This window comes from Drosophila melanogaster, chromosome X (genome assembly GCF_000001215.4).
Source record: "Drosophila melanogaster chromosome X".
Classification (NCBI taxonomy): Eukaryota; Metazoa; Arthropoda; class Insecta; order Diptera; family Drosophilidae; genus Drosophila; species Drosophila melanogaster.
In genome coordinates this window covers 15,602,371-15,627,681 of record NC_004354.4, presented here as the reverse complement: position 1 = coordinate 15,627,681, position 25,311 = coordinate 15,602,371, and the positions used below count along the sequence as shown (strand labels likewise).

The 25,311-nt window shown below is 42.2% G+C and overlaps 1 protein-coding gene across 3 annotated transcripts in view; it reads left to right on the top strand.

Moving 5' to 3' along the window:
* Positions 1 to 24,399, top strand: part of sog (short gastrulation) — a 30,152-nt gene extending 5,753 nt beyond the window's left edge. Inside the window, exons 2-7 of one of the 3 annotated variants that reach the window (NM_001272647.2) lie at positions 1,450 to 2,252; positions 12,776 to 12,885; positions 14,332 to 14,464; positions 19,649 to 19,708; positions 19,876 to 22,193; positions 22,316 to 23,106. In NM_001272647.2, the coding sequence (NP_001259576.1) occupies positions 1,958 to 2,252; positions 12,776 to 12,885; positions 14,332 to 14,464; positions 19,649 to 19,708; positions 19,876 to 22,193; positions 22,316 to 22,516 (3,117 nt within the window). In that variant the 5' untranslated portion in view covers positions 1,450 to 1,957 and the 3' untranslated portion in view covers positions 22,517 to 23,106. Of the gene's footprint in view, positions 1 to 1,141; positions 2,253 to 12,775; positions 12,886 to 14,331; positions 14,465 to 19,648; positions 19,709 to 19,875; positions 22,194 to 22,315 lie in introns of those variants that run through there. The other 2 variants (NM_001272649.2, NM_057388.4) reach the window with 2 other exon arrangements.
* The last annotated feature ends 912 nt before the right edge of the window (positions 24,400 to 25,311 follow it).

The window sequence follows — 25,311 nt, the reverse complement described above, 5'->3', positions numbered from 1 at the left end:
CCAACTGTGAAGATTCGCAGAATGGCAGGCAAATTCCTTTTCGTTTAATCAATCTTTTTGTTGCAGGCCGGTTTTGTTTCGTTACGTTTACTTCAGTTTACTTTAGTTTTGGTTTTCACGATTCTCGGACTGTCGACCCTCCTGCGAATTTATCGCACTTGACACTTTTTCGAGGAATTTCACAATCGTTTTTTTTTCTTTTTTTATCCAGGTACTAAAGTGTACCATTGTTTAGATGGAAAACGGGGCAACTTGATGAGGATATTGGATTATTGCATTATGTTAAGAACGAATGTAATTGTTTATTCTAAACTATGTTTAGAATATAGTTTGTGAAATATAATTAATTTATTTTCAAGTGGAAATTATACAATTAAGACAATGATAGTTTAAAAACTCTACTTTTCTGACTATATTTTAAGATTGTCAGCATTGCAAAAAAGTATTTCGGAAGGATTCAGACACAAGGAGTTTCCATTTCGTGTTTCGGATTTGAAAAAATGGTTGATGGGCCCTTTTTTGATTGGCCAAAAAGGCCGCTTGCGAAAGAGAGGGAAGAGCGCGAGAGATAGAGAGGTAGAGAGGTATTGCAAAAAAAAAAACTAAAGTAGAGAACCAAATGCAATTAAATATTGTAGTTACTTTCAATATTATTTATGTTTTTATGTGCTTTACCTATACCTAATTTACACATTTTCTATAATTTTTATTGTTCTCATTGATTACGTCTTGTTACATTTTGGATAAGAATATATTTTATTAATATTAGATGGACATGCATAATAATTATTCATGTAACTATGTGATTTTCATTTTATACGAGGTGTAAGTCAGAATTTAAAATTCTTAAAAATTGCAATCACGGCTTATTGTACATATTTATGTATGCGATCTCATTATTATTATTATTATTATTATTATGTACAGCAGTTGTTCAAATTATTAAGAGAAAATCATTTCAGAGAAGAAACAAAAAATTGAAAATGTTAAAAATTGAAGCAGTCTTGTTTTTGCCTGCAACATGTTGCTGCCGATCGTTAGATGTTGCTGCTGCATGTTGCGGCTGCATGTTGCCGCTGCATGTTGCCGTTGCATGTTGCCGCCGTTTGGCAACTTTATAAACACGGAGCGGATTCAGTCGTTCAGGTTCAGTCGCTCTTGAATTGCGTGGGATTGCACATCGGTCGTTCGGCTTTTTGGGTTCGGCATTTAGAGAGATACGATACGATACGATCCGATACGATCCGATCCGATCCGATACAAAAATCAAATTCAAACCGCACTCCCGATCCGGTCGCCATCATATACACGGCGGCTCGCACCGCCAGCTATCTAGTAGATAAAAAGTCGCCGAGAACGCAGTACGCATATAGCGAAACGCCAAAAAAATAAAAAAAAAAGTCGCGTTGTCGTAATCCCTCCTCATACGAGATCGACTCTATTTTCCAGAGCAAGCTAAACACACTAGTGCTAAACCATAACTATATATCTAACTAAGGAAAACAAAGTCTCGAAACTGAAAACGAAAAGCGCAAATTTATGCAGCCGCTAAATAAAAACAGAAACCAAAACATAAAACACACTATACAAATCATACAAAACAAAAACAGCGAATCAAATAGTATAAAAAAAAAATAAATAAATGAGGAATAAAAAAACAGGCAAATAGAATAAATCCAATAAATCGGCGCGCGAAACTCGCGTGTGTTATCTAATCTGCAAGAGAAGTACAAGAATCGGGTATAGAATCGGCTCTATACTATATCTATACACCTGATATATCTATATCCATTGTGTGTGCCAGTGTGTGCGTGGCGACCTTTGTTTTTATATATTTTTTGTTGTTGTTCATACTGTGAAACGTGCTTTTTACAAGCCGGTCGTTCAAAATACAAAATACTACAAATCAAATCAAATCATATACACATACATATCAGTAAACAAAAAACACATAAACATGGCCAACAAGCTGAGGAAATCGAACGCCATCGAATGGGCAACGGCCACCGGCACAGTACCGCTCCTGGAAAGGAGCTGCTGCCACAGCGAGGACGCCGCACTGGAGCCCCAAGCGAGCAAAACCAGCCATAGAGAACAAGCCCCCATCCTGCGCCACCTGAGCCAACTGAGCCACCTGCTCATCATCGCCGGACTGCTGATCGTCTGCTTGGCGGGCGTGACGGAGGGCCGCCGGCATGCGCCGCTCATGTTCGAGGAGTCCGACACGGGCAGGCGGTCCAACCGACCAGCGGGTAAGTCACCTCCAACTATTCCCAACTACCATATCTCTATCGTATCATATGTCACCATCATCGGTTTGCCCATTAGCCGGTGGGCAAATAGAAACGGCGCCGGTTGCTCAAATAGTTGGGATTCTGTTTATCAAAGGCGTGCCACTAGTTATAATATTCCAAAACAGGAGCAGAGTTTTCAATATTTCAATAGGTTATTTGAGTTATTTATCAGGTTTAGTTTTTAATCGACTTTCAATCGCATATCCTTAAAGTTCGAACTAGTCAAAATCTTTAGTTAAAGGGGTATTAACTGTTGCCTGTTGCTTTCGACATTTCTACCTCCGCTGCGATTGCATAAGTTGCCAATGCCATTGCGCATACGCCGTGTCGTCTATATGGCTATATGGCTATATGGCTGTATGGTGCGGGGAAATCCCCGTAATCGCAGGTAGAATTCCAGCCGGTGCCGAGGCGGGACCTGCTCGCACCTCTAATCCCGCCAGGGTTTTCGGGACATGGGATATTCCCGACGGCACAGCATAGCACTCCGTTTTCTTTTTTTTTTTTTATTATTATTGTGTCCAGTTTTAATCCGGAAAGCGGGAATTCCCTTCCGCTCGCTGCCTGCACTGCGCTGCGCAGACGCATCGGCGTCCGTAAGCCGCTTACCAAAAAGATACGGGTATACCCAAATGGATGCCTGCCCATGTATATAGACCATTGGGTGGTATGGACCATGGACCATAAAGCGGCACCCAATTGCAATTTGTTGCAACTCACACGCTTGATTAGCTGCATTTCCTGTTTGCAAACCCCCCTCCCAATACTCCCTACACTCATATATTATATATGCATATAAATGTATGTGTATATTGCATACTATTATGTTCCCGAGTTGCAGTTTTTTTTTCCTTTTTTTTCCACTATTTCTTTCTTGGTTCGCTGCCGTTGTTGCATTTTCAATTAAAAACAGATTGCGGTTTACGCTGCAGCGACTTTGAAACGTTACTCGGCTTACACACAAAATGCAGCGCGATAGTAATGATGATTAACAGGTTATGTTAGGGCTTAGTTGATACGCCGTAGATCCCGGGATTTGTGCCGGAACCGGAACGAATATCGAATATGCAATTGGCATACTGCAAATCTTAAAGTTAATCGGGCAGATCTATGAACTACAAATGTTAGACAATCACATACCTACTTAAGATTTTGCGAGTTATCTAAGCCAGCTAGCTAGATGGAAAAATTCTTTTGCCAACCTCAACTTCCAATCTCCGCAGTCAGTTCATCAAAGTTTCGCCCAAATCGTTGGTCGTTGGTTTCATAATGCAGAAACGGGCGAAATGAGTTAAGCACGGTAATTGGTTCGGGCCACGATCGTGGGCAATCGTAGATGGCACACTTTGACGCCCACGCGCAACTTGGCTTGCATCGTCCTACCCGATTCGGCACCCACTTCCCGAGATCTCTGTTTATACAAAGTCTTAGCATAATTTAGTCGTTATATGGCCGCGAGCCCCCAGACCCCAGACCCCAGACCCCAGACCCCAACCACCAGACACACTTATCCGCCGTCGTAGTCGTCTCTCGTTTTTATTTTTAAAGAATGAATGAATGAAAAGCCAACGCACGGGGCAGAGTAGCAACAACTACGCCAAAACAGTTCTTTTTTTGGGCGTCCGCTGTTTTTCCCCCATTCCCCACCACCACTAGCTTTTTTTTTTTTTTGGATTCGGAACCCAACTGGTGGCTAATCAAACGTCAAAGACCACGCAGACAGAGCCAGCTAACTACCAGCCAATTCGTTTTGTTCATTTCGCATTTAATTTAACTGATTAACAAGCTGACCGACCCCTTCGCCAGCCACCATGCTCCATACACCGTGCTCCATCCACCGTGCTCCATCCACCGTGCTCCATCCATATCCAACCAAATACATATACCATTCCCATCAGCTACCCACGGTGCCGCCATTCGTCAGCATAATTCATTTATTCAACTGTCTGCCGCCCAGTTAGGTGTTAAAAAGTTGTTAACTTATTTTTAATGAATGCGTGTAAAAACACAACACTCACACAGCCAGGCAAAAAGCGAAAAAAGAAAAAAAAAAAAAAAACGAAAAAAGCGACCGACAAAAAATCCAAAAAAAAAAGATCAAGATGTGGTGGATGGTGGATGTGCCTACAACAAGCCGCCGGCAACGGCAAAAAAAATCGTTCCGTTCATTTCGTTTCGTTTCGTTTTGGGATCTCGGCAAACATATCATGATCAGCGGCGGAAGAAGCGGTAGTTGCATGGCCAAAACCGAAGCTTTAGATACTCTAACTCACTCTAAGCCAAAAACTTCAAATACCATTTCCAGTCAGATACTTCGGTACTTAGATATTCCGATTAATTGCACATTATAGAGTCTGCTGATTATATTTGGTGAAATCTATAAACACATTCATTGGACTTTAAGCCAGGGTAGCTGCGCACATACATATAGCCAAATAGGGAGGGGGTCGGCCACGAAACACGTTAAGAAAGAGCGGTCCAGGGGCGTGTTCCAAGGGGGGGGGGAGGGGTAGGTTGGTAGTCAAAGCCAAAGCCATAGCCAAAACCAAAGACTGTCTGACGTTTGTTTGGGGCCGTCTGCGACAGCCACCGTCGTCGTTGTCAGTCGCATGTCAGCTGGCCAAAGAGGGGGATTTGGAACTTGGCCCGGTCCGGAGGCTGCGATGGCATCAATCCCTCTTATACCCGATCCCGATCCCGATCCCCCGATCCACCAATACCCAGCCGCCACAAGGAGGCAACGTTGCCAGGCGAAATGCAACCAATTTGTTGCATTTGCCACACAGACGCGTCGCCGCAGCGTGTGGGCAGAGGAAGCACTTAATGCCCACAAGGTGTCAAATTGCAGAAAACTCCGCTTCGCCCACCCCGAAAAAAAGCCAACTCATAGGAAAAACAAAAAGTAATACACACACACCAACCAACCAAGCAACCAACCAAGAAAACAAAATACACAAAAAAAGGCAAAATCAGCCTATGTGTCTGGCGTAAATTAATTTGGCCAAGAGCGTAGGCAAAATAGATACGATACGATCTCATTGAATCGAATCCGTAGGCTCCACGCCGTTTCCGTTCGAATGAATGAAGTTGCAATTTGATTGAGCCAGCATAGAAAAGAAAAAGAAACGAAGATATAGAAATAAATGACAGGAAACCTAAAAAAGAGATAGGCATAGCCATAGCCGAGAAAGAGACGGACGTATGGTGAAAAGTTGACAGCTAATAACAGATTTGCGCTGGGCTCCTTCTTTTTTTTTTTTGTATTTTATGGGCGCCATCCATCTGCATCTCTCAGTGGCAGTGGCATTTGCCATGCCTTTCATTAGCACATGCCGCATTCTTGCCATGCATTAATTATCAAGGCGCAATCAGCGCCACATGCCCCCCCCCCATCTTCTAAAACCCCCCCTCCCGTCAAAAGTCCCATCTCAAAGGAACCACCTTATCTCGGGCCTTTCTCTAAATGAGAGATGCATTCGCACGCATCATCTAAATTGCGGATCGCTGATAGGCGGACTCTGAGAAGCGCACTGAAGGTTCTATCAGTGGTTGAGCATCAATTTGCCATTTTTCTGTGGGTATTTTATTTTATGATGGGGAATTGAGGGGGCATTAAATTCAATGGTTCAACAAAAAAAATGGCAAATCAACTGGTTGATTTATTGAAAAAACCTCTACAAATATGCAACAGCAACATTGTTGATTAGTTAGTTCAACAACGCAGCAACAAGAAATCAACAACACTCGAAAATTTCGCTTTGAATTCATCAACATCAACATTGTTGACTTTTTCAATAAGTAAAATACATGGGCTAGCCAAAAACAGGCCTAAAATGCATTCAATTGAAACACAAAAACCATTGCAACACATATATATATAGTCAAAATATCTCATAGATGTGCATTGTAAACCCTTTGATGAGCATTTCAATGGCCAAGGCAAAAAAAAAAAAAAAAAATATAATGAGTAGGCTGCATATTATTCGAATCGAAATGTTTTTGGCCAACACTAAATATTTCGTATAAAAATTGCTGGCAATTTTTGCCGCCAAACCGAACCATTGGCAATTGGGCATGCAATTGCATAGCTCGACAATTAAATTTACCCTTTAATAGTCGCACATGGGGCAAATCTTTTGGTTAGCATCTAGTTCTCATTTGATTTTATGTTTTTGTTTTTTTTTTTTTGCCGTTTTTCGATCTTTGCGCTGAAAACGCCCACCAAAACAAGAAGAAAACCCAAAAATCGCCCGCAAATCGCGTGTCGCGTGACGCGTTTTTGCCGGTTGTTGTTCTTGTTGCTTGCTGCCCATTCATTGCAACCCCAAAAAAAGTACGAAATACAGAAATAAAAATAAATTAAATTTAAAATACAAATCAAATAAAAAAGAATACATCCTCAGCATATTTGTGCAACTTATCAGCGCATTTAAAATTAGCCAGCAACAAGAACAACAACAACGAACAACGCCAACCTATTCGATTGTTGGTGTAGTTGTTGTTGTAGTTGTAGTTGTTGTTGTAGTTGTTGGTGTAGCTGTTGCTGGTTTAGACATCTGTGCGGGGCAAGTCGCAGTCGCGTGATTTGGTTTGTAAATGGGAAGGAAGGCGAACACGAACACGAATGGCAGTGGGGTATACTCGTACATACATACGTATGTGCAATATACGTATACGTTATATATCTATAGTGAGAGGAGGGGTGCGGCGAGGGGTTTGTATGAAAAATGCAAAAACTAAAACCAAAAATAAAAATAGTCATTGAAAATGTTTACGGCCAGGACGGGTCCTCATTGTTGTTGTTGTTGTTGTCGCTGTTGCTTGCTGCCAGTTCCAAAATAGCAAAAAGTTGAGAAAAGAACAAAACCAAAAAAAAAGCTGAGAAGCAAACAAACTCGCACGCAACAAAAGCAGAAAAATAGGAAGATACAAATGTATAAATGTACATACATATGTACATAAGCTGCAGCACAGATACTATATATGTATGTATGTACTACATAAACGATCCATAGATCGTTTCGTATTCACCGACGGCAACCGAATTGCAGTCATATCCCCCCATAGACTTTAAGATCCAACGATTTATGGCAGTCCGAAAATGAGTTTATCGGGGATTATACCATTTTAATTGCCAAGACAGCTTGCTTGGCTCACTACCATGCAGTTAACTGTAAAATATTGAATGGCTCAACTTCTTTCGCTTAACCAACGAAATGCCCTTCCTTTACATAAGCCAAAATGCAGCGTAGGGAAAAATGCTTTCTTTCTCTCATTTCGGTTTCTCGTTTTTTTTTTTTTTTGTGGGTTAGCAATTCTTGGCTACAAACCCAGAAGAAACGCAAGTGAAAAGAAAGAAAATGAGAAGAAAATGAAAGAAAAGAAAAGAAAAGAGAGAGGAGAAACCGTAGCAAGCACAAGAACTGAACGAGCCCCCCTTTTTTTTTTTTTTTTTGTTGGTCTTACGGCTTTTTGGGGCGTTTCGCAGCGGCTTTTTCACTTTTGAACTTTGTTTTTCCTCCTCCTCTTGGAGCAATCGTGGTAGTGGGGAGGGGAGGGGGGGTCGATGGTGTTGTGTGGCGGTGGGTGGGTGTCACACCTGGGTGGTTGGAGGAGGGGGGTGTTGTGTGATGGTCATGTTTGCCCATCGGTTTGGTTTTGTTATTGTTTGCTTTGTTGCCACCGCCAGCCGATGTTTGCTTGCCCTCTCTCTCTCTCTCTCTCTCTCCGCGGCTGTCATAAATTATCAGCGACCACAAGCAATGACGACAAGGCTCCCCTCCAGACCGCCCCCTCCCCCCCTGACCCACCCATTCGTGCTACACTTGGGAAAAATGAGCTGCAGTTTGACATAAATGTGTGCCCATTGAACAATACCTGTGACTAAGAACTTTCCTCGATTATCTAGCATCCAAATATCAAAAAGCCTATAAACTAAAATGTGCTAATTCTTATTTCTCGCAGTGCATCGTCTTCGAGCGACGCACTTAATCAACCATTAGAAATCTTCATTAGAACTGGCGTGTCCCCAAAAAAAAAAATAAAAAAAATCGAAAAAAAAGAGAGTACAGTAAAGGCATTTTGACTCTGTTTGCTTAGCACTTAAATAATTTAATTGCTTATAAAACAAACAAGTCGCGCTGGCGAACCATTTAAACAAATATTTCATTTAGTTTTATCGCCCCGTTTTTTTGTTGTTCGCCGCCTCTAACTCATTTCAATCATACCGACCGATTGATTGATCGATTGATTGACCAATGGACTGATTGACAGTTCAACACTCGTAGCTGTCAAATTTGAAGAGTTCGAAAAGTGCAATCATAAGTTTTCCAAAAACCACATCCTTTTCCCTCCCAAAAGAAAAAACCAAAAAAAAAAAAAAATGAATGAAAGAGAAAATTTTATCAACATTTATTTACTTAATGTGCTGGCCGCTTTTCATTGAATTTTATGATGGCCAGCGTTGAGCTTTAACATTTGCGCTAATTATTTTGCCACAATTAATTAAGGCGCAAAATAAAAATAACATTAAACAAGAGCAGAAAATAGCATGGAGGGGGGAATAAATAAATAAATATATATGTATATGAAGCAACAAACATACATACATATATGTATGTATGCATGTGTGTACGTATGTACATATGCGTGCTATAGATAAATGAAAACAGATTCGGCCTGGTCTATATATCGCGCCAAAAGCTATATGCACCGATCTGTGCTGATCTTTTAACTCAATTAAAAGCGCGTACGAGCGCCAAAATTTTCAAAGGCACTTCGCTCTGTCCCTGCATATACCCAGCTATATGTATTGTACATAAGGCATATGTACATATGTATATATATTCAGATGTGTGTGTGTGTGTGTGTCTACAAAAAATAGCCGACAATTCGACGCCGCTGGTTCTGCGTCATGTGAGTCAGCGGCGTCGACTGCAACGCATTTGGCAACAGGCGAAAATCTTTTGGTCCATTTTCCTTTTTGGCCACCAAAAAGCGACTACACAACTCACAGCCACGCCCCTCGCCACCACCCCCCTTCCAAATGCATTGTTAGGCCTTTTTCGTTGGTCCTGTTTTCTTTCGACTGTAATTAGCACATTGCAGAACCACACAAAAAAAAAAAAAGGAATTGCAGACCATTAGTTTGTTGTCTTAATGCCGCAAGATGCAATGGCGCACCACACAAATTGGTCGAAAAGGAAGCTCTAACTATATTATATATATATATTTTTAACTGCCCTAAAACTAATTAATTAAGCTGATCTTAGTTAGTAACTGCAATATTTGCCACTCTTAATTTCTTACCAATTTCAATTAGTTAGGCAAATTTATTGTCGCCTGGCAACTGCAAGTGCTGCCAGCGAGAATGTCTTTAGTATTTTTAACATTTGTTTGCTAATGACTCGTATGCCACAAATGTTTGCCCAGACACTTTCATGTTGTGACTTTTTGCCGTTCATGCAGCATAATTTGTTGCACATCTCGCTGTGAGTGCATTGCACTGCGAGAAAATGGTCAATAATCCGCATGAAGAGACGTGGCGAAGAGCGAACAAGTTGGCAAATTTATTTCTAGACATTTCGTCTTAAATCAAACTTAAAAATAAAGCTTGTGGAATGCTCGTGTTGCTGTTGTTGTTTCGCCCACGCTGCAATTTCGCAAACATTTTTGCACAGAATATTTTACACGGATATATGATATATATGTATGTATATATATATTGTATATGGCACGAAAATTTCGATGTTATTCCCAATCAGCTTGTCAATCAAATGGAAACGATCGGGAATTAATTCGCCCATAGCCGAAAATTGAATTCGGTTCGCTGTTAAGTGCATGGGCAAACAAACAAGTAGCGAAATTTTGCACAATTATTTTTATTAATTTTTTGTATATTTTTTTTTTTTTTTGTTGTTATTATTTCGCGGTCATACATCAAATGTCTAGACAAATTGTGGCAACACACACACACACAACAGCTGAGCGGCAAAACAGGAAGTGGAGTGTCAGTCAGGAGAACGTGATAGCGCCAAAGATGGGCCCCACAAAAGATTGGGCCACTTTTTCCACCTTTTCCACATAATTAACATTTTATGGCATTTTTCCCAATTACGCTGTTTGCTCAACAAATAGTCGTAATCACACCTTTCTTTAGGCCCAATTGTCATTTGGGCTCTATTTGTTTGGTTCTCTGGCTTTTTTTGTTTTCGGTTCTAGCAACTTATCATATCGCGGGTAGCTCAAATTCGAATTTGTTTGTCCACAATTAAATGAAATTTCTATTTAATTAATTTGATTGTTATGCGAGACACTTTCTGGGAAATGTGTGACAGGGCGAGATCAAGACTTGCAGTTCGATTAATGAATTTGCCTGGGCATTATCGCCTTCTATATACTTATACTTATAAATCTATTGCGCTCGTTGCTTATATTCATTGTTTCGCTGATGCGTTCTTGTTGTATTTAAATTGTTTCGCACGCAAATAAAACTGGCGCCAATGACAAGGGGGCAACAACAAAAAATTGATAAACGTCGCGCGTCGTTAGCGCCACTTATCACGTATACGCCATGGCGCCGTCACCAGATTCGGTGGTTATTCGCTGCTTTTCGGTTTCGGTTTGCTTCTTCTCTTGGCTACTCTCAGTGGTTCAGGTGGTTCAGGCGGTTCAGGCGGTTCTGGTGGTTCAGGCGGTTCAGGCGGTTCTGGTGGTGCAGCAAAAACAAAAATAAAAGTGAAAAAGATACCCCAGCTATCACGTGTAATATGGCTAATTAGTTTATGGTCGCTCCCCCCTTTTTTTTCGCTGTCTATTTAGTTTTTACTACTCTTGAGCCACAGCCATTTGGCGAGTAAATGTGAAAAAGCCGAAGGAGCTGGCCGATTATCAGGGCAACAGCATATGGCAGAGATATGGAATCGTTTGTGAATGATGTGCGCGATAACCGCGGGGGAACCACAGGTGTCAACCGGCGGTGAATGGATGGATGGATACACACTGAAAAAAAAAAAAAAAAAACAACTCGCTACTTACTTTGATTGATATAGATATACTTTAAAAATGTTCTATTTCGTATGCTACGCACTTGCGAAACATAAAAAAAGAACCTATTAACTTGCGAAGTTTGTAACATACATTTTTGAAATGTCAGCGTTTTCGGCGCGTTTTCAGCGCGATTTTGGCGCGTTTCTGTCGCGACCTTTTGTTTTAATCAAATTAATTTTCCCCACACACCAAAAACTCATTGCCATGCGTCGTCTACGAAAGTTAGCGATTTTGATTCGTTTGTGCCGTGTTTTTTTTTATCGGCGGCTTTTTCCTTTTGTTTCGTTTACATTTTTTATGAGTGGCGCCAAAAGTTTTAGCATAATTTTACCGCGACACCGGCGAAGGTACATATATTAATAAAATAACGCGTCGCGTTTTCGATTTGCATACGATTTGTGGCATTTTGTGCAAAGTTTTGCCGCTCGCACGCAGCCAATTAACAAAAAATAACAAAAAAAAAAACGTAATCCCAAAAATGTTGCTAATGAAATTGAGACTATCAAAGTGGATGGATGCTGATGATGCTCCTCGTGTTCGTATATTTCACTATTTCTTCGATCTAATCCCACAATTTGACACTTGTTGGCGCCCCAGAGAGAGAGAGAGACGTCGCTTCTTCTTAATCCACTTAACTACACGGCAATTAATTCGATGTCAGTTTTATAATTAAACTGGTTTAAATGATAATTTCCTTAAAGAAAGAAAGCATAGTATATAAAACTAGTTATCTCTTAGCTTAGCTAGTTATATCTTAGCTTTTTTTCCCATAGAAAACTCCTCGAAATATTTCTCAGTGTATTCGCTTGCATTTGTAATTGAAAACGCTGCCGGAAGCGACTCAACGCCTCTCAGCGAATGTGGCGCCAGTTTTTTTTTTTTGTTTTTCAATTCGTACGTACGTTTCGCCGCTTTTGGCTGAAAACGTTCTGCAATTCTGATTGCATCGGTCTGCCCACCCGAATTGGATCTTTGTATCTGAGTATCTTAGTATCTGAGTATCTGGGTAACGCAAGGAAGCGGCATGGAAAAACCTGAACCGAAAACCAAATGTATGTACGAGGATGGGCTTCCAGCTGCGAGGAGCTCGATTGAAGTTAATTAGTTGCTGATCGATTGGCAATCCACCCATTGGATTTCATCTTCTTTGTGGGCGTCTGTCATTAGAATTTTATAATTATTAGACCCGCTTTGCATCATCGCCGGACTGATGATAAATAGGCATCGGCTGTTCATATATGTACATATATGTATACTATCTATATAGAGTCAATTGCAATTGCAATTGCACTGGCGCCAGCAACCTGAAAAAAAAATAAAAATAATAGTAAACATATAGATACGTACAATCCCATAGATCTTAAATGGCAATTGAGGAAACCGAACAGAATGAGATATTTATTTTTTGCTTTGTTTTTTCCATCTACTTTCAGTCACCGAATGCCAGTTTGGCAAAGTTTTGCGCGAATTGGGGTCCACCTGGTATGCGGATTTGGGTCCACCCTTCGGAGTTATGTACTGCATCAAGTGTGAATGTGTGGCGGTAAGTGAAGACTTTCTTAAATATTATTGTAGCATATATTCTTTATATTTAGTGCGCCTATTAAGTAATCCTTAAAACATGCCAATTGAAATGCGCGAATCCAAGAAATTCCGTGTGATCTTGCTGAGAAAATTGACTAATGATCGTCGACATTCGCTACAAGCTGCGGAAAATCGCAAGGAAAAGTGGCACTAAAAATGCGAAATGAAAATGATTGGGTTGCTCGCCTAATTTATGGCATTTCCACGCATGATTAATATCGATTTTAGAGCTCTTTACGCGATCTGTTACGAATCGCAGCCAAATATTCTACGGATTCAACGGACCTTGCCAAATTGAAAAACAAATTCAGCATTTTCGTGGATGTTCGATTGAATTACGCAAAAATGCCGAACAAAATGTTGCACTACCAACAAGAAAAAAAAAGCAGCAAAAGCAAAAAAAAACATAACGAAAAGGGGGGAACGAGGGCAATACTGGGCAATTTTCCCAAGCGACACATAAAAATGTCACACTCGTGTCCTCGCCGGGTAAAAAACATGAGGTCCCATATAGATATAGATATATAGATACAGATACAGATACATTTACAGATACAGATACAGATACAGATGCGTATGCGTATTCGTGGTCGGGAGACGAAAATTAATTGACGCCACCGGGCGGGCGTGAGTTGTTGTTGCTAGTCTGCGATGGACCAGACGGGCCAGATATATATATATATATATATATATACTACTAAATATATATATTTATATTATATATGCATTTATGTACTATGTGGATAAATGGTCTGCTCGCAAGCTGCGATTTCTCCAGTGCGCATATACTGGCAATCGAAATGTGTGTGAATGCTGCTGTTTCGTCTTTGGTTAACTTTTAATGTGCATTGCATAAAAGTCAGCTTTGAAATTAATTAATTATAATTTATGTTGGCTGCAAGCGTCGCAAATGAGCACATCATAAAATTATTTAAAACATGTTGCTGCTGTTGAACTTTAAGCACGGCGGCTACATCATCATCATCATCATCAGCAGCAGCAGCACTGGCGACCAATAAAAATTAATAATAAAAACAAAACACAAAAAACACAGAAAACTGAAAAGCAATGGGGGGAACATCAAAAAGACAAACAGCAGCAGCCACCAAAGTGTTCTGGCGAATTCATAAAAATATAATTATATAAAAAAAAAGGCGAACACGTCGAATTGCTATATCCACGATAATTTCGATTTTTGGTCGAGATCTTAGCTTGATACGTCTGCGATTTAGACCAGATTCACTGGCCAATGGGGCATAAATCAGTGTGGCAGCTGACAGGCCTGGGAATCTGCACCACTAATGCCAATTAGTTGTTTTACGCATCATAATGTTAGCCATTTTATTTTTTAATATCGCTCCCATCTCATTATGTTTTTTATTTATTTATTTATCTTTCGTTTCAGATACCCAAGAAGCGGCGCATCGTTGCACGCGTCCAGTGTCGCAATATCAAAAACGAGTGCCCGCCGGCCAAATGCGATGATCCCATCTCGTTGCCCGGAAAATGCTGCAAGACCTGTCCCGGCGATCGAAACGGTAAGTCCATAGCATAACCATTCCATATCGATACCAACAAATGCTGTCACACACTAGATATATCCATATCCCTACGAGATCTGACTAGATATATTTCAGTATCCAAGTGCCGCTGTCGCCATTTCGCAGCTAATGTTTCAATATTTTGACATCGACAACGAACGTTCTGTTTGATAACATAAATCGGGATTAGCTCACATCTGACCAGTTAGATCGTCCATATAGATCGACGCTATATCTGTTTGCCCCATGAATAATTATGCGTAGCGTCCATGGCAGCTGCCACACAGAACAAGATGTTGTGATGCCCCCAAACACCGCTCTCTATAGCCGCCATATATACTCGTATATATGCATACATATGCATATATATATATATATATATATATACATATATATATAGACTGAAACGCGTAAATTGTTTATGAAAAATTACTTGGCCCGAAATGAAGGTCAGCGCTACGCAATTTATATTTCGTTTTTATGTCTGTCGCCGCCGATGATTCGCATTGCTATTCCTATTCCGAATCCAAATCGGATTCCTATTCCTTGGTCCACTACTTCGGATAATGGCCACATTCTTGTTCTTTTTATTTATTTATTATTTTTTTTTTTTTTTTATTTCGTTGACTTTTGCATTTATTTATTTGCGTGCCATGCTTTTTTCGTGTAGTTCGCTTGCTTTGTTTTATTTGATTTTTTTTTTTTTTTAATTTTATTTTCAATCTATTTTATATCGCCCGAACGGCGCCTGAAGTTGTTGCTATTGCTGTTTTTGTTTCTGGGTTTATAATATTATCGTGGCGAATCCGCCGGGCGGTACAATGTATTTCAAGTATTTATTCGAGCACTTTGAAGGGGTCCCATTGGGGGCGCACGTGCCGCATTCGCAACGGCTTAATAGACCAATTACCGGGATAAGTTATAAAGTCGAAAACTAAAAAAAAAAAAAACCGAAAGAATCAAAAATTGAACAACAATCGCTTTCTATCGTCATTTTCTTCAGCTCGATTGTGAGCAGTGTGCTCGGCATAATTTATGTTCGCAGTGTTTTGGATAATTTAACGCCTCAATTGAAAATCAAAATGGGTTATATTTTTTTTTATTTCGAGGCAATGTGACGAACTCTGTGGCTATTTTCACTGTGACATTTTTCACATAATCAGGCGAGTGCTGTCTGAATTCCAGTTGCTGCTGCATGCTGCATGCTGCATGTTGCATGTTGCTGCTGCCTTGTTGCCAGTTGCTAGTTGCCGGTTGCTAGTTGCCAGTTGCCAGTTGCTGGTTTACTGGAAGTTGCTGTGTGGCATGGGGCAAACTGGTTGCCACCGAACGGGAATGGGGTTAAGAGACGGGGCCGGGGTGATGGGCGGGCGGAATGCGGCACGGCGGTGCGGTTGTGGGGTTAAGGCGGTCGCTGCATCACATCATTAGTTTCCGTTTTGCGGCAATTTTTCATTTGGCTTATGCAAAGAGCCGTTGACCCGCGGACCTTCCAACCCGAAAACAATTTCACTTTTCCACCGCTGTTCATGGCTTTTATTTTCTCGTTTTTTCCTTTACTTTACTTAGCAATTTGTTTGTTTTTTTTTTTGTTTTTGTTTTGCACCGCTTCCAAAAAGAAAACTCCCAACGCAACTCGTTTGCCATAAATAGTTAGAAGGCACGGGCGCGGCTTTTCCAGCGAGACTCTTTGGCTCTCACGCAGTCACCGGCTGACTAGTCAGCCATCTAGCCATCTATCCAGCAGCATCTAGCCATCTAGCATCTAGCCACTAGCTAGCCATCTAGCCAGCTAGCCATCTAGCCATCTAGTATGGCCTGGGCTATTGTACAAATATTTTGCGGCAACAACAGCAGCAACAATGCGAGTACAGTAGCCTGGCTCGCAACGATCGCTTCCAAAGTTATTTTTTGCCTAACTTGGTTTTTTGCCCCATACTTCGCATATTATAGATGCACTCTAAAAAAAAAATAAAAATTTTCATAGATATTTTCAGTAAATCCAAGCAACTATCTTGGCCACTTAAAAATAAAGCTGCAAGTCGAGCTGAGTTGCGAGTGGAGAACATTAGAAATCCCTTCTCGGTTTCAAGAAATAGAAATTGAAAACTAAAATTTTACATTCAAATAAGGGGTTTGTGTGCGCGAAGCTCCACTGTAGATGCTGCTCGTCCTGGGCAAGTTGTCAGGCCCGAAGAGCCGATGCCTGGAGCTTGAAGCTCATGACATGGCCATATAATCAACATCAACAATTGCCTACCTTCGTTAAATGTCCATTTTTGGGCTCGAATCTTTTGGCTCTGCTCCTTGCGTCCCTCCAACTCCTCCAGCTCCTCCAGCTCCTCGGAATCCCCCCAAGATGCCGCGATCTGACCGCGAAGAGCAAGCGGCATTAATTTATGCCTGGCATTTTTTGTTCGTTCATTTTTATAATGACATAACTCGGGCATTTTAACGCTTATTAAATTATCTCATTTGCCGCCACAAACGGCGGGCGGTCCCCGATTGAGAGAAATGTGGAAAGAGATGGCCGATCAGGGCCATATCCCCAGGTAGACAATAAAAGTTAATGCTTTTCGATTCCATCGACTCGCATCGATCGAATCGATCCCATTAGGGCGAAGTCGCCCGAGTTGACAATTCAACTTGATGACATCTTTTGTGGTCGTGGTCGATCCATCCCTTTTCCCTCACCCATTTCCAAAGATGCCAAGATTCAAAGATCTCAAGATCGGAATCCAGATCGAAGATCGGTGAGCCCAGCAACAGCAGCAACTTTGTTGTGCCACAAAAGGATCGGCGGGCCAAATTCATTTTTATGGCCGGGCGTGAGGTGCGCCATCGAACAATAAAATCCTCAACTTTATCTGTATCTGTATCTGTACTGTATCTGTATCTGTATCTTTATCGGTTCTGCATCGGCAGCGGCGAACGGAACTGTCTATTATATTCCCACTCTCCCGGCCTTTGAATTTTCGTTGCCCGAGTGAAGATTGTGGATCGCGATAAGGCCGAGAAATAGAGCTAACAAGGCGTCGGTTTGGGTTCCGAAAACCTATCTGAATCGAATGATCTAAACCGGAGATTATAATGGGATTTTTTATACTTCTCGAGCGATGGTGCGACGATGGTCGGTGGGGCTAAAGAGTTGGGTATCGTTTATAATGAACTTGATGATTTCCTAATGATAGTTTCCCCCTCACAATACTGACCACAACCTATGATGTTCGTTGCCTATCTTCTAACATTTTTACTATTTAATTCGTACAATAACTGTTAAGCATAACTCCTGGCACATTCCCACTCCATTGGTACACATTTTATGAGTGTTCATGTTGTTGATCCCGCACCTGGTAATATGACATGAAATTCGAGACTGATTTATCAAATCATTCTCACGTGCTCGGGATTTCCTTGGAAATCGTATATCTCCAATATGCCGCACATTTGGGAAACACTTTCAAACGATTCTATTTTCTGTTTCTGTTATATATTTTTTTTTCTCTCGGTTTTTGGTTTTTTGTTTACCCCATTCCAATTCTTCAGTTTTGTTAATGAGCTGCCGCCGAGATTCTTTTGGGGCCGGCCCCACATACCAAAGCGTTGAGTCAATGCCGAGGTGTCGTTTGTCTTTCGGTCGCGGCTTTGTCGGCTCATACCCCCCCCTCTGCATCTGTCCCACTGTCCATTTGTCCGCCAGTTCGTTTGTCCGCTCAAGGGGTAACCCCATCCACTGCGCACTGCTCGACGTGTCGTCGTCTTTGTGCGCACCAAAACTCATTTATCTTGGCTTACAGCAAAGACCTACGAAATAAGAAAAAAAAAAAATGAAAATTTCATTCATCTGCAAGCGCGATTCAAGGGCAGAGATGCCTGCGACGCCGTGGAGAAGACACCACCAATAAGCCCCAAGAATGTAGAGCCACAAATTGAAAAGAAAAGGCGAGAAGCGATTCGAGAAGTTGGGGGCAGGGAAAAAAGCCCAGTCTAAAGCCAAAACTGGCTGGCTGACTGGATGGCTGGCTGGATGGCTAGCTGGCTGGCGAAGTGGCTCGTATTAAGATCAGGCGATAAGATCGGACGGCAGAAGCCGCCGAGGAGAAGAAGCAGCAACAGCAGCAGCAGCAGCAGACGACAAAGGGCAGGGGGAAGACTAAGAGGATGTGGAAGAGGAAGAGGAGGAAGAGACCCTGGTGCGGCGGGGCTCTCAATAAAATGCTATACAAGGTGTCAGATTTGTCGCCCTTCATTATGCGATGCCGGGCCGAAGTTCTCTTTCAGTTCATTCCCTTTTTCCTTGATTTTTTTTTTTTCGTATATATCTTTTTCTTTATTTCTCCTTATTTTTATTTTTTTGCGGCTTAAAGTCCGGGGATTTGAGTTGAAGAAGAAGGAGCAGCATAAAATAATCGAAATGCCAATGCGGCATCATCGAATCAGAGGTCCAGTCTTCAGCTTTAGAGCCGCAGTCGTCCCTCCTCAGCTTCTCCATCTTTAATCAGCTTTTGTCGCTGAACTGCCACTTCTAACGAACTGACTGAGATTCTTCGATTCGGATTTCGATTCCGATTCCAAATCCGATGCTGATTTCGATTCGATGATGGTGATTTATGCGCAGACTCTGCCGTTGGTGTCAATCAGCGGGACAGCGGAAATGTGTCCACCCACTTTCACGCCAAATGAGCGTGTCATGTGGATTCCGGGAATTCAGAACCCCAGAGTCCGCTCAAATACAAAGCACTTCCCTAGTTAGATGTAGGTTAGACTTCCCGTTCGAGAAACTCTACCTTCTACCTGCCCTCAATTTATGCACGATTAATGAATGCCACCTGGGTGGAAGCGAGAGGTGGAAATGGAAGGTCTTAGTTCGGAGGTGGGATCTCTACCTGATAGTTGCATTGCCATTCATGATGATCCCCTGGCATTCGTCCATTCAGCCATTCACCATTCACCCATTCAACTGGAATTTTGGTTGAATGCCGGAATTGTGTCCACAAATTGTGGATGGATAGTTGGTTGGCTGGCTGGCTGGCTGGATGGAAGGATGGATGGATGGATGGTGAATGGCTGGCGGCGGTTCGGTTGCTTTGAAGCATTTGTTGCTATCTAAATTCCATTTAAGGTCGTACCTTATCGCCCAGCATCATCTTATTCTCTATTTGTATTCCCTCCATCTTTCAGATACGGATGTAGCCTTGGATGTGCCCGTGCCCAATGAAGAGGAAGAGCGCAACATGAAACGTAAGTACAAAAGTACCGGACACCCACCCAGATCCCAGTAGAAGCCGCCAAATCCTGCGGGAAATTGTAATCCCATTCACCAACTCCTACATTTAATTAACAAGAGAACTATTGTGCTTATCTAACACCTGGATTATCTCCACCTTCCATTTGAACCCTATTTATAGATTACGCTGCGTTGCTAACGGGCCGCACCTCCTATTTCCTCAAGGGTGAGGAAATGAAGTCCATGTACACCACCTACAATCCGCAGAATGTGGTGGCCACCGCCCGTTTCCTGTTCCACAAGAAGAATCTATACTACTCCTTCTACACCTCATCGCGAATCGGTCGTCCGCGTGCCATTCAATTCGTTGATGATGCGGGTGTTATCCTGGAGGAGCATCAACTGGAGACCACCTTGGCGGGCACTCTCAGTGTCTATCAGAATGCCACGGGCAAGATCTGCGGTGTCTGGCGACGAGTTCCACGTGATTACAAGCGCATTCTGCGCGACGATCGTCTCCATGTTGTCCTCCTCTGGGGCAACAAACAGCAGGCCGAGTTGGCTCTGGCCGGAAAGGTGGCCAAATACACGGCCCTGCAGACGGAGTTGTTCAGTTCGCTACTGGAGGCACCACTTCCCGATGGCAAAACGGATCCCCAGCTGGCCGGAGCCGGTGGCACAGCGATCGTGTCCACCAGCAGCGGTGCCGCCTCATCGATGCATCTCACCCTGGTCTTCAATGGTGTCTTTGGTGCCGAGGAGTACGCCGATGCAGCACTGAGTGTGAAAATTGAGCTGGCAGAACGGAAGGAGGTGATCTTCGATGAGATTCCACGTGTGCGCAAACCCTCTGCCGAGATCAATGTCCTGGAGCTGTCGTCGCCCATTTCCATACAGAATCTTCGACTGATGTCGCGTGGCAAACTCCTGCTGACCGTGGAGTCCAAGAAGTACCCACATCTGCGCATCCAGGGACACATCGTGACCCGAGCCAGCTGCGAAATCTTCCAGACCCTGCTGGCGCCGCACAGTGCCGAATCCTCGACCAAGAGCAGCGGTTTGGCGTGGGTCTACTTGAACACCGATGGATCTCTGGCCTACAACATCGAAACGGAGCACGTGAACACCCGGGATAGGCCCAACATCAGTTTGATTGAGGAGCAGGGCAAGCGGAAGGCCAAGCTGGAGGATCTGACGCCGAGCTTCAACTTCAACCAGGCCATTGGTAGTGTGGAGAAGTTGGGTCCCAAGGTCCTCGAGTCGCTCTATGCCGGCGAACTGGGCGTTAATGTGGCCACCGAGCATGAGACGAGCCTGATCCGTGGCCGCCTAGTGCCCCGTCCAGTGGCCGATGCTCGGGACTCGGCGGAACCCATTCTGCTGAAGCGACAGGAGCACACGGATGCACAGAATCCACATGCCGTCGGCATGGCCTGGATGTCCATTGACAACGAGTGCAATCTGCACTACGAGGTGACGCTCAACGGTGTGCCCGCCCAGGATCTGCAGCTGTATCTGGAGGAGAAGCCCATCGAGGCGATTGGAGCGCCAGTGACGAGGAAATTGCTCGAGGAATTCAACGGCTCCTATCTGGAAGGCTTCTTCCTCAGCATGCCATCCGCCGAACTGATCAAGCTGGAGATGAGCGTCTGCTATCTGGAGGTCCATTCCAAGCACTCCAAACAGCTTCTGCTGCGCGGCAAACTGAAGAGCACCAAGGTGCCGGGTCACTGCTTCCCCGTCTACACGGACAACAATGTTCCCGTGCCTGGCGACCACAATGATAACCATTTGGTGAACGGAGAGACCAAGTGCTTCCACTCCGGACGCTTCTACAACGAATCGGAGCAGTGGCGCAGTGCCCAGGATTCCTGTCAGATGTGCGCCTGTTTGCGTGGCCAATCCAGTTGCGAGGTGATCAAGTGTCCGGCTCTCAAGTGCAAGTCCACGGAGCAACTGCTTCAGCGTGATGGTGAATGCTGTCCCAGCTGTGTGCCCAAGAAGGAGGCCGCCGACTATTCAGCGCAATCCTCGCCAGCCACCAATGCCACCGATTTGCTGCAACAGCGACGCGGCTGCCGCCTGGGCGAGCAGTTCCATCCCGCCGGTGCCAGTTGGCATCCATTCCTGCCGCCCAATGGCTTCGATACGTGCACCACCTGCAGCTGCGATCCCCTGACCCTCGAGATTCGCTGTCCCCGGCTCGTCTGCCCGCCGTTGCAGTGCAGCGAGAAGTTGGCCTATCGTCCAGACAAGAAGGCATGCTGCAAGATCTGTCCGGAGGGCAAGCAGAGCAGTTCCAATGGACACAAGACGACGCCGAACAATCCCAATGTGCTGCAGGATCAGGCCATGCAGCGATCGCCGAGTCACAGTGCCGAGGAGGTTCTGGCCAACGGCGGATGCAAGGTGGTCAACAAGGTGTACGAGAACGGCCAGGAGTGGCATCCGATCCTGATGTCCCACGGCGAGCAGAAGTGCATCAAGTGCCGCTGCAAGGTGAGTTTCAACAGTCTTAATTACTAACTCTTTGATTTGACTCAAGTGCAATGCACTAGCAATATGTTTTTTTTTAAAGAATTTGTTAACTAATTGATTTACTCCTTTCGTTTTAATTGCAGGACTCCAAGGTGAACTGCGATCGCAAACGCTGCTCCCGCTCCACGTGCCAGCAGCAGACACGCGTGACCAGCAAGCGGCGTCTGTTCGAGAAACCGGACGCAGCTGCTCCGGCCATCGATGAGTGCTGCTCCACCCAGTGCCGGAGATCGAGGCGCCACCACAAGAGGCAGCCGCATCATCAGCAGCGATCCTCCAGCTGAGCGGCTCCACGTGACGGATGGGATCCCAATCCAGTATCAGATCCTTGGCGGCAGGGGAGCGAACCAATCACTCACTCACTCACCACCACTCAGTGTACTCAGTGTGCACCACCCAAACACACACACACACACACACAACCACACAACACTCACACCCACATCTACACAGACACACAGACAGCCACAAAAGCGAGCGCGCACACAGACTTGTGCAAGGAGTTGCATAGATCGTTGTTGCTATCTTATCATGTGGCAGCAATGAGAACTTGTATTATATATATGAAAACGGAGGAGAAAACGTAGGAGAGAAATCTCACAAAAAATATATATATCTTATGGAGGAAAACGGAGTAATAGAGAGAGAGAGAGAGGGAAGGAGAGAGCTAATGAGATCCTTGGAAAAGGACATTAAAACCAGTGCAGTTTGCTTTAAATTCTCCAGCGCAGAATTTTCTATTGAAAGCATTTTCTGAATTTCTTTTCGCAGTTACCCCACCCGTGTAACCCAATCCCCTCCCCTCCCCAACCAACAAACAACCAAAAAAAAAACAAAAAACATTAAAATACAATTTTAATTTATTACAAAACATAAAACAAAAAAAAAAATACCATGAGAAACCACAACCAAAAACAAAAAGAATTCGAAATTGAAACTGTACTGAGTTTTGAAAACACACACACACACACATATTTGACTTATTGAAATACTTAAACCTTTTCAATTCATTTAAATTGAATTTTAAATTGAAATTGAAAGCGAATCGATGGCGCAGCAGTTGTCGTGGGAATATTAACTTAAATCTAATTATTCTGATTTTACATATATACAATATTTTTTATATATACATATATATATATATATATACATATATATCGATATAATTTATGAGAAACAAAAAAACAGTGGGAAACGCATTATGTGGTTAAGTCGACATTTGTATCGATTGATATATTTTTGAGCAACCCGAAAGTTTCAACTGATTGACTGAATGGCAAAAATAAAATTAGCTTTAAATATGTTTTTCGCAAGCAAGAAAATGAAGGAAATTGAAAACGCAGCTTTTCAATGTGAAATTATTTTGTACTAATTGTTACTCACACATACACATACACACACACACATTTAGAATCGACATGCACACACATACACATTGAAATGTTTGTATTTCTACTTAAGAGTATACTTTTAATTAAAATACATTTTTTGGAAAATTTTCAATAATTATGTACAAAATTTGTTAAAAAAAAACGAAAACTATTTCAAAAAATGCCATGTACACATATTTATACACAAACGCACACATACACACACATGAAAAGAAAAAGAACAAAACGAAAAAGAAACAAAAAGAGGAGAAAATCAACCGCATACACAGACAGAAATTGTATTAATTTTTTATTCTATTAAATTATTCTTATTATTATTTTATGTTTATTATTATTGTAATGATTTTTTTTTGTAGCTTGTATAAAAAAAAATATATATATATACATATTCTATATTTAATAACTGATTGATTAATTTTAAATAATTAATCAATGGCAAGCAAACATATTTAATTCAATGGAGAGCTAAACAAACTTATACTAATAACTTAAATTTAGTGTTTACGAATTAAACAAAAATTGAGAATCAAAAAACCAACAACAAAACACACACACGGAGAATAAACAAAAACTACAAAATCATAAAGCCTTTATTTTATTATTAATTACGACGATCGCGATGAGTTGATGAATTTATTCGATTTTTGTTAAATGCGCAAAAGCAATAACAACGAAACAAATCAAACCCGAACTTTGAAAAAAAAAAAATGGAACAAAAATGCAAATGCATAGAAGTAAATTGAAATATAGACAAAATATATTCGAAATATACCCATATATATATATTGATATATATATATATATACACAATAACAATCAAAATCTGCTCGTTTTACTGATCTGTGGGCCAACGTTCTTCTCTCATCGACCATTTTTATTAGCCAACTCAATTTTCGAAATGACATTTCGCCGCAGACATTCAGACAATTAAGCCCATAAATTAAATTATGGAGCAATTAGATCTCGCTTTTTATAACCGACACATCAATTTATCCAAATGACTCTAATGGCCCAAAAGGCTGATTGTCAAATGCCTTATTTCGCAGATCTTTCAGTTTTTTTTTTTTTTTTTGGGCTCTTGACACTTCCGGCCAAACTTTCGATTAGATTGTATGTTTTTCATAGACAAATGATGTCTATAAATCTAATAATAGTGAGTGCTCAACAGCAGCCAAGTTGGATTCAATATCCTTTTTCTTAGGATTTGCAATCCTTGCAATTATCTTCCATCTACAACTATCCTGCTATAATAACTATATATGTACATAGACCTACTGAGTACCTATGCGCTATCAAAATGCTTTCGAAAATTGAAATCCCGCCAGACTAGCGAAGTGAAATCAGTTAACCTGATCGAATACCAAGTTGTTGGCACTGCCGGTGATGTTGTTGCCGTTGAACGAAATCGAATAATTAAATATTGGCATAGTCACACCTTGTTGACAATTATTGACAGGCTGATTGGCAAACAAATGAATATACTTTACCCATTGCCGTTTTTGAACTGTCGAGGGGCGCGGCCAGTGGCACGACAATTGGCCCTGTGACTCTGGCTTTGTGGCACTGAAAGAAATACTTCAGCTCGATCTTATCAAAACTGAAATGTGGACTGGAATACAGCTGAATATAAATTGAAATGTAAAAGTTTATAAATAAAATATAGAAGAAGATATTAGAAAGTATCTTTA